This window comes from Gymnodraco acuticeps, unplaced genomic scaffold (assembly GCF_902827175.1).
Source record: "Gymnodraco acuticeps unplaced genomic scaffold, fGymAcu1.1, whole genome shotgun sequence".
In the NCBI taxonomy this organism is placed as follows: Eukaryota; Metazoa; Chordata; class Actinopteri; order Perciformes; family Bathydraconidae; genus Gymnodraco; species Gymnodraco acuticeps.
The window spans coordinates 1834931-1845772 of NW_022991325.1; the positions used below are offsets into that span (position 1 = coordinate 1834931).

The 10842-nt window shown below is 41.5% G+C and overlaps 1 protein-coding gene across 1 annotated transcript; it reads left to right on the forward strand.

Annotated features, from left to right (window-relative positions):
• Positions 1-1678: 1678 nt before the first annotated feature.
• LOC117562545 (keratin, type I cytoskeletal 13-like) lies at positions 1679-8218 on the forward strand. Its single transcript, XM_034240396.1, has 8 exons — positions 1679-2137; positions 3466-3548; positions 3812-3968; positions 4513-4671; positions 4780-4905; positions 5144-5355; positions 7900-7961; positions 8053-8218. The coding sequence occupies exons 1-8, from the start codon at positions 1760-1762 to the stop codon at positions 8139-8141; spliced, it is 1266 nt and encodes a 421-aa protein (XP_034096287.1). The 5' UTR covers positions 1679-1759; the 3' UTR covers positions 8142-8218.
• Positions 8219-10842: the final 2624 nt, after the last annotated feature.

Here is a 10842-nt window from a genome sequence, read left to right on the forward strand (position 1 = left end):
AATCCATCATAACAACAACATCCATTACCATGCTGTCATGCACAGCGGTGCTGTTATGTGTACGCAAATTGACGTGCTTGATGTGAACGAGCATTTCGGTTAAAGTTGTGCATGCGCTATGAGCACACATACGGGTACTTCTCAGGCATGCCGGGTAATCTGTGACGTTTCGCTCTCTCAAAAGTTGGGCCATTTTATCATCATGCGCTAATGAGCAACTCTCATAGGAATGAATGAGGCCCCGCCTCCCACGCTGTATCCAGTTCTTATTATACATCCATGTGACAGAGGCGTTGCAGAGGCGCCGGGCAGGAAGTGGACCGGTCAGAGCATCCGGCCCATCCCCAAAATAAACTAATTTTGCAGACCCTATCCCTCCGTAGTCTTTCAAGTAGAGGAGAAATGCCAGCGTTCTCCTCCGGTTTACAGGAACTGTGTAAATTATACAGAATAATTATGATGATAAATGCATTTTTTTTACCACTAAAATACAGCAACACATCTTTGATTCATGTCGTTTATAAATGGGATATTACAATTATTATTAACTTTGTCTGTACAAAGTAGCCTGTCCAGGAAATATGCCCAAATCAACAAAAACTGCGAGCCGGCAGGCAAGACGCTCCGCTTCTGAAACGCTTCTGAAACGCGCTCGGTAGGGTATGACGCCGGAGGAGGCCGGACCAAAATCGCGGCGCAGCCGTGACGCGTCGCAGACGGACCCGGTGGAATACGGGGGTAACTGTTGCTAGCGGAAAGCTTGGAAATCCATTTGCTCTGTTTCGATTTTGGGGGGTTATATTTTTTAAATGGTTCAGAGAGTATAAGGTCAGCAGTAAACTCCAACTTCTGCGTCTAAAATCGAGGTAGCCTACTTGTAATTTACTTGAGTATTTTCAAATTAAACTACTTTATACTTTTACTGCACTACATTTATTTTAAATATTTATTTTCTAGTTACTTCACAGATTTAGGTTAATGCAAAAATATAAATCGACACATTCATTAAATACATACATTAATATAGCTACCTAACCTAGTAGTGTATAAAGTAATCCAAATAAACCCCACCTTCACCAAGTAGGCCACTAAACTGAAGTGATGAACACATAAGTGCCGATCATTTAAAAAAATGCTTTTGTTTAATTCTGCCTTTCTGCATAACGATTACTTTCACTATTGGTACTATTTTGATGCTTATACTTTTTTCTTTTAAGTACAAATTTGAAGGCAGTAGTTTAACAGAGTATTTTTATACTGTAGTATTGCTGCTTTTATACTTACATTAATAATCTATTTAGTATATAGAGTATTTCTTCAACCTCTGCTTATTGTTTCTTTAAATTCTGGGTCAGGTATACTATTGACAAATATGTGAGACGTTCTTACTGTTAAAAGTTGTTGGAAACAATCTACAGACTGCCAGGAAAAGAATAAATCTTCTTTTTCATCCTGAGATTAAGAGTATCAGACTGGATTAATTAAAGTTGACATTCAGAACAAACAATAACCTACCTCACACGCCTATGTGCCCTGCCTGCCAGCCGTTATATCGGACAGCAAACCTGAATGCCAGAGCCTCCACGCCCTGTGCGGTCACACCTGTCATGATGGACGCATCTTCCCACCCACCTGTTCGGCCGCTCCCACCTCCGGGAAGGAGGCTATAAAGTGCATCCTCTGGCCGCCTCAGCAGCATCTCCTCCCGGGTTAGACAAGTCCAAGTGAACGTTGCACCTGAGTCAGAACAGAAGTCATCATGTCCACCTTTCACCGTGGGTTTACCAGCTCTCCCATGTCCTGCATGAAGACCGGCTCCAGCAGGGGGTCTAGGAGCGTGTACGGCGGTGCAGATGGTAGAAGTGTCCGCGTGTCCTCCGCCTCCAACGGGCTCGGCGCTGGTTTTGACTTGGGATGTGCCCTCGGGGGCGGCAGCAGTATGGGCATCTGTGGCAGCGAGAAGCAAACCATGCAGAACCTCAACGACCGCCTGTGCAACTACCTGCAGAAGGTGCGCGCTCTGGAGTCCGCCAATGCGCAGCTCGAGTGTCAAATCCGGGAATGGATGGCTAAGCAAGCCCCCTGTGCCAGGGACTACAGCAAGTATGAGCAAATCATCGAGGACCTGCGCAGAAAGGTAAGATCTCCTTAACTAATGTATAGAAAAAAACGACAACCTAATAAATGTTATTTAGTGCCTTTTCCCATCTTTTAACGAGCCTCAAGCCATTGTGTTATGTAATATGATATTATTCTCCTGGTAATCTTAAATAATAACCAAATCATTTAGTATTTCTAAAAAACAAAACAAATACTTTTCCAATGTGTAAACTATTATTGTGAAAACGCCAAAGATTATAATACAACCCATTATAGATCATCTATAGACATATCATATTTTACATTTTCCACCATATTGAGTCCTCTTACTGTATTTAGACACACTATTTAGTATACAGTGCTATCACATCAGTTATTATAAAATATCACATACGATATGTGAGTTAATGTCATAGAGCAGTGTTTTTCAAAGTGGGGGCCCGACCCCCCAGGGGGCCGTCAGGGGGGTCACGCAAAGTTTGAGGGAAACATAATTTTGTATTTAAAAAAATATAAATGTTTTTTTAGATGTTATTAATAACTGTATATCAATCAATCTATGTGTCCTTTGATGCCAATCTTTTAATATTTTTTGTTTTTGAATCACACGGACACCCTTCAAGCCAATACAAATCGAGCTGCCCCTGAGAATGAAATCTGCTCAGCTTTTGGAGCAAGTGAGAGCTAGTGAATGTTTCGCTCTGCAGCCGGATGAGAGCACGGATGTAGCAAATGTCGCAGAATTGCTTGCATACATCAGATTTATTTCAGAAGACAACTTTGTTGAGGAAATATTATTTTGCAAAGCACTGGAAGGTAGGACCACATGAAGAGACATTTTCCAAGTTTTAGATGAGTACATCATCTCAAACGGACTTGACTTGTCTCGTTGTGTGGGTGTGTGTTCAGATGGGGCAGTGGGGCTATGACAGGCAGAAAAAGCGGAGTGACAGCTTTGATCAGGCAGAAGGCCCCAAATGTAGTGGCAACGCACTGCATGCTCCATCGGGAGGCACTTGTACACATCATTTTTTTTAAAACAGGGGGGTCCCCGCCAGAGGATAATGCTATATGGGGGTCCTTGGCATGGCAACGTTTGGGAACCCTTGTAAGAGAACGGGTTAGTTTGGATTTGAAAACCATCACTACTTTTTCTTTGTTTGTTTCTAACTACCGCCAAGAAGCACTGCGCAGAGGGATGTTTGACACATGATGAAAAAAAGTGATGCAAGTCAGGCTTAAAAAAACACTCCACTGTACGGCTGACCAGCCCACATTCCAAATACCGAATCACTTACACACCTTTGTATATTTGTATATTATATGTGGATAATAAACTTCTGACTTGACTTGTCTTCCTTTTAGATTTATTGTGCGTCACTAGACAATGCCAGGCTGATGCTGCAGATTGACAACGCCAGACTGGCAGCAGAGGATTTCAAAATGAAGTGAGTAGAAATGTTACATAAGAACTTATCAACCTATGTAGCATAGTTTATAATGACAAATGTCTGGAACTTTGCAGATGCAATAATGCTTGTTTGGTATACTTATGGCCATGTGGGCTTATTGTCACAAGGGTGTAATGGTCAACACATTAAACTGGTGTAACTGGTTTTAGTGGAGCTTCCCCTTTTCTTTTTTGTTATTGCTGGTAACTCTAACTGAATGAGTGCAGCAACATGATCCTCTTTGCCTTTTTTCTTGACAGGTATGAGAATGAGCTGGCAGTGCGTATGTCCGTGGAGGCCGACATCATGGGACTGCGCAAGGTTCTGGATGACCTCACCATGGCACGGTCGGACCTGGAGATGCGGGTGGAGGGCCTGAAGGAGGAACTGCTCTACCTGAGGAAGAACCATGAGGAGGTGAGAGTAGTCCAGTTAGGAATTGCATCACATCCTTACAGTGAGCTCAGCAGACCAATGTTCCAAAGTACACAATAAGAAAACTCCAGTCTCGTTCAATCTTTAGGTGATCAGTTTTTGGGTGCATTACTGTGTCTTCAAGTATGATAGGCACAATATGATTACCTGGAATGTACTGTTACAAATTTGAATGTGGAACGCTGGATACTTAGCACCCTACGCAGTCGCTATTTCAGCTACGTAGCAGAAATAGAGGGACCAGCAGTGGTTGTTGTTGCTCATGTGAACACTGCACTGTACAAATAAAAGAAAGCTAATGTAACTTTTGCAAAACACTCCATGTTGCTAAACGCTATCATTTTAAATAAAAAAAAGGAGTGAATGGAAGTACAATTACAAATTGTAATTAGGTCAGTAAACTCACACAGCAACTGCAATAACACAATATTTATCCATCAAAAAACAGATAACGCTCGCTAACATTTCCAAGTTTCATAATGGTTTTATCTTTAACCTGACTTGACCTTTGTTGTCCTGCCTGTAGGAGATGGCGGCAATGAGTGGCCAGGTTAGCTCTGTGAATGTGGAGGTGGACGCCGGGTGTCAGGAGGATATGTCCAAGGTCCTGGATCAGATCAGATGTCAGTATGAGGGCATCGCTGAGAAGAACCGCCGTGAAATGGAGGCCTGGTACAAGGCCAAGGTGAGGGGAGCGATGATACGCTTTATGTCTGCATCTTATTTCATTCAAGAAGAGTCGTCAATATCAAGGTATTACCCACACATTCATGTCTCATTTCTTGTTTTCTAGTTTGACGAACTCAACCAGCATGTTGCAGCCAGCACAGAGACCCTCCAGACCTCCCGCACTGAGATCAACGACCTGAAGAGGACCCTGCAGGCCCTGCAGATCGAGCTGCAGTCCCAGCAAAGCCTGGTAAATCAGATATACAGATATTCTTTTTTCAACCACAATATAAACTTCCTAGCCTTTGCAATATACCCACACTATAAATACTCAGTCAGTCAGTAAACCTGTCAGTCGCTGTTTTTATGGCTTCTTTACTTCAAGGCGTCTTTTTGTAAGTGACTTAGGTAGATAGAGGAAATGAAAAACAAGATATTAGCACTCAGTATCCACTTATATCTCATCCTGTTGTTCTGCTCCTGTGAAGAAATGTGCCTTGGAGGGCCAGCTTTCAGAGACGGAGAACCGCTACAGCCAGCAGCTGAGCCATCTCCAGAACATGGTCTACTCCCTGGAGAACCAGCTCCAGGAGATGAGGAAGGACATTGAGAGGCAGTCCAATGAATACCAGATCCTGCTTGACATCAAGACCAGGCTGGAGTTGGAGATCGCCGAGTACAGGAGGCTGTTGGATGGAGGGTAAGCAGTACTCAAGTTGTAAAAATAAATCAGGGGGGATGGTGGATTTTATCATATGGGGACATCATTTGTGCTGATAACGCGCAGAGGGTGGGAGACCAACCAGCATAAAGATCATTATTATACTCCTAAAACAACATGCATGTTATGGATGTTCAGATACTCCTTTCATTGCTCTTGACCAAGGCACCTCAGAATTAGAGTCGGTCCCCGGGCTGCCATGGCACCACTAACATTTAGGGTCAAATGCAGAGGACAATTAGTGCAACATCTTTTTTTCACTTTAATTTAAAGGGGGGGGGGATACACAAATGTGGTTATAATGGAAGTCTATGGTACAAATCTTGTAGGTTAACAGTCCCTCATTTATTATTCAGATGATCAACTGATTATACTAATAATAAAGTCAAAATAGTTTTTAGAATATTGAATTATAGTGTATTTTTTCAAAAAAGCAGTTACTGGTATACGATCAAAACTGGTATCTAAAGGGTTACATTTGTATCGTAATTAATTCAATCATTATGTAAATTCTTCATGAAAAATGTGAGGAAAAAAATTAGAAAAATATTGATCCGTCATCATTTTATTGCAGTTCAAATACAAATATTTACTTTTTTTAACAGGGCATTAAGTGCAAATTGAAATTGTTTACAAAATATGAAAATATATTAAAAGATTATACAGATAATACAAAATAGGACCAATGTTGTTAATGGCTGCCGACTCCACTCTCCCCCATCTCATAGAAGTTTCCAAAGATTTTCATAATCATGCTTTTTGGTCTCAACTTTTCTGGCTCTTGCTTTCGGATTGTTAGCTAAGCAATGGCTTTGAAGCCAAGTCTTGACGTATACCTCTGGTCTGAACTTGTTCAGTGGAGGGCCAACACACTTGATGAAAAGCAAGGCTGGCATGCTTTTTACCTCTAGGGAGCTTCTAGTTGTGGTTAAAATGTTCATCTGACTAAACCCACGATCACACTCAGCTGTGGAGATGACCAGAGTGTTCACTGCTTGAAGGAGGGGTTTCAGCTCTTCTGGTGCTGGTGGTATCATTTCATCAACAGTTTTGAGTCTTACCAGCTAGCTAACACGAGAGAAACACGTAGCTAAACTCCAAACTAAGTTGTTATTGCTGCTTATGTCCATAGATTCCACCTTTGGTGAGTAAAGTCATGAATAATTACTAAGATTACTGACTCTTGACTTACCTGAAATGTTATTTTTAGTATTTTTTTTAAATATGAAGTCCCTCAGATCGCGTTGTCCTCCTGGTCGCTTGGCCATTGTGATGACCGTTACCTGCGCTTCTGGCATCGATCAAACAGGCGCATCACGGCGCTCTGGCGCCTCTAGGGCACTCGCATAGTATAGCGTCAGTGACTTGGTAAAATGTCATTGCGTGTGTGTGTGCTCCCTCGCCCACAGTATTTTACTCAAAATGCGCAAAATTAATGTTGAAATAGCAGTATAATACCAGTGCCACGTTCATTGATACACTTACATAAGGGATGGAAAGGGGGAATGGCAGTTTAGAAGGGGGATGATTTTGACCGTTTTTATTTCAGGGGGGATGCCATCCTAAATTAACTATCCAATACTCTACAATCAATATTCCCTACAAGTTGTATAGTAATTGTGAAGCTACATATAAGAGACAGTTAGCCTAGCCCAGCATAGCATGAATAAAAGCTATGGTTATCTAAAGACCGCAAAATCCGCCTTATAGCACATTTTAATTCACTAATTGAAAACCTTATAAAAACAGGTATAATATGTTAACGAGGGAGCTTAGAGATGCTCGTAGACTTTTCTTTACCTTCTTTTCACAAGCTAACTAACTGGCTGTAACTTCATACTTAGCACGAGTGGTATCAGTTCTCTCATTCAAGACTCAAAAAGGGACTAAAAGCTATTTCCCAAAATGTTGGACTATTCTTTCATACTAATAGGCGCGTTCACACGCAGTACTTTTCCCACTTTAGTCCCAGCAGCTTCTACTGAAGCCAGTCCCTAACTCCGGGGGACTTCTAGCCGGGGACTCCGGGTGGCAGTATACGCCGTGAAGTGGTTTGCGGACTGCCAGTAAACCAAAGCAGAAGAAGACGAAGTGACGTCAGCGGCTCATTTGCCTAATCCACCCTCAGGGAATTTATTCCGATGTGAACGCGATCTGGTACTTAGTTCATGAGAACTAAAGAGTTCTCATGAAACTCCTGGGAGAGGGATCCCTCCTCTGTTGCTCTCCCTGAGGTTTCTCCCATGTTCCCTTTAAACTGTGGGTTTTCTCTGGAAGTGTTTCCTTGTACGATGTGAGGGTCTAAGTGACAGAGGGTATCAGGACAGAGGGTCTAAGGACAGAGGGTCTAAGGACAGAGGGTGTCGTTTTTCTCATACTGATATTCTGAACAATCTGTGCTGTTGTATTTGCTGTAAAGTGTCCTCTACTGTAGGCTAATTTTATTATATGTACAGCACTTTGGCTCGACCAAAATCGTTTATAAATGTATGGTTTTAATTGTAACTTTTGAATATTTTCCAGAGGAACTCCCAGATGTGGAACTGTGACAGTCAAAGAAGTTGTCCAACAACAGGAAGTCGTTGGTAGGTTTACATCACTGACATCACTTTTTGCTCTTTGCTTGTAAAAATGTAATATGCCACTTATTAAAGTTTGTTTTGATTCTCTTTGCAGTTAAACCACGCATCGTCCAAAGGAAAATTGTGGTGGTTGAGCAGATTGTTGATGGAAAAGTGGTGTCACGCACAGAACAAGCCCAGTGAAACATGATCAACACATCTGATGTCCCTCCCAGCTGAAGACTTGCTATGTTTTTGTCATTGTCTAAGCAATGGAAAAGGTCAATAAAAATACTATGCATTTAATCTTCTGTCAAATATTGTTTCAAAATGAATCAATCACATGCAATCACAAAAAATTTAATTAGACCGTTGACCAAGGGTTTGCCAATCTCTGAGATGTTAAGAATGTTCTTAATTAGGACCAATCTTCCCATAAATCTTGTGCAAAATCTATTGTGAAAGGGATATTTTCAATTTCCTAATAAACATCTTTCTTCCACTAGTTTGTATGTTGAATCTATTTTGTCTTCGTTTAAAGAAAGAAAGAAAAATCCATATGTATTAAAAGTCACTGCCTTATCAGTTTACCTCCATGCTCTGTAGAGCGTTTCTAAAAGGCCACGTGTGAAGGATCAGGGTGTGCGGAGAGCAGGTTAAGGTTGAACAAATAGGGATTAGCCAACATATATATATACAGTGTTTAGGATGGGTAACACAATCAGTTAAGATGGAAGAAGGTTCATTTTGTACAATATAAGGTCATAGAAGCCTCTCCAAGCAGCCACTGCACTTCCTCTCCAATATGTTCAAAACGTTCTCGCGGTATCAACAGCTATTTCAATTCTCTCTGATTGTCTCTGTGCCTCAGCAGCACAGTTGATCACTGTTATGGAAATTTGAGACCCAACACTGTGGAGAGTACAAGTCAGAGTGATCAAAACTGTGGAGTGATCTGTGGCCTTGAAGTGTGGCCTTGAAGTGCTTGGGAATAAACCCACAGTGGAGTATAAGAAGAAAACAGCACATCTCAGGAAATGATAGGTGTTTTACAATGTGTTGAGAAGCATTTGGTTTAAGTATATAAGGATATAATAAAAATGTCCACTACATCACCCTGTCCAAAAACAGTAAGAACTCAATTTGATGACACAAACAGTCATCCTCATGACTCCTACCTGCTGTACACTTCCTATTGTATAGACTTTTCACTTTCTTTGCTTCTTCTTTGTAATTTATTGTTTAGTCTGACCTATTCTTGATTCATTCCCCCCCAAACTGACTACAATGGGCTCATTCTCACAGGTCTTCCACATTTGCCAAAATCCCTAAAGCACATGGTGTACAATGAGCTGTGACCAAACTCGCTGTATTGGCTCGGGAACAACATCCTCACTGGGTAACTGATACGATATACTTTATTGTCCCCGTAAGGACATTTGTTCTGGACTCCGTCCTGCAGTTCCGCATACATGTACATGTACAAACATAGTGGACATTAAGAGACAGACACATATCATCAGTCATAAACCGTTTGAAACAAACACAATACCACAGACGCACAATACTGACAATGTGCGACCTATTGCACGACCCCTAATGGCCAACATTTAAAAAGTTACATTTCATTACATTTGACTACATTTCATTTCATGTGAATGTTAAGAAGCGTAATGGACATAGGTAGGAATGAGTGCTTATAGCGGTTCAGCCTGCTCTTGGGAACCCTGCATCTTCTACCAGAAGGGAGGAGCTGGAATTCTGATGTGATCCCGGAATACTTTGTCCGGCAGGAACTCTGCACAACAGTGTCGCATAACTGATCATGTGTGTTCTCCATCACTCATCCTGTACATTCTGTGGCTGTCTACCACTCTGTCACAGCTTTTAAATCTTCTGGCATCAAGTGAATATGGTATTCCATCGACGACACCTTTTAGTGGAGCTTTCGCTGAAAGTTTGAAACTCGACACATGGTAATCCTCCAATGTTGTTAACGCTTTCTTTAGCTGTGTTTGTGACACACATCCAAGAATGACCAACCCACTTCTCTTCACGTCGACTAACTGTACATAGCCAAGTTGGTCCATGATCCAACTTGCTACCTCGTGCTTGTCACACAGAACTCCAGCTACATTGATCCCAATCGGTTTTATTCGAGCCAAGTAGGTTTCTTATTCATCTTTGTTGTCATTATTACCTATGCCACTTGACACATGTTTCCTTCCCGGTCTTGTCCAGCTGCTCCATCACATGTGTCTACTTCCATCTTCCTTCCGGTCACGTACATCTGCCCACGCCCATCACTCTACACTGTAGGAATATACACAATGCTGGCCAGTCCATAGTTGAGTGCAGAGAAGAGAAGACTCTTTTCTACTAAAATATGGGTGTCTTAAATGAAGTGGCTTCCTTAAACACCCCTCCAGCTTTAGGAGAATGGCACAGTCCAATGAACCATGACAAAACTGGGGTTTACACAACACACAATTAACAATCACTTAATTGAAAAAGATTGCCTGCACTCAATCTACTGTGTCTGCGTATGAATGATTTTAAACAAAAGCAACTGTAGTTACAGCCTTCACACATGGTGAGAGAGAATATTTAACCACAAAGATGTTACTGTATAATTATCCATTTTTTCAATCTCAATTGTTTTTTGAGACTAAGGGGGTGGTCTTTCTTTTTACTAGGTCAATCCTAAAGTTCAGTCACCTTTCCCATCCAAATCATTTTCGTAAAGGTCTCTTCCTCTGTCAGATATAACCAAAAGCTTCTGGTTGCTAATTGTTAGCTAATGTTAGCAAACTTTAGCTATATATTGCAATGGGACAGATAATAAACTAGGCATATGGACAGTTGGGCCCACGTTGTGACTTTTCCACTCAATAATCTGCAGTAT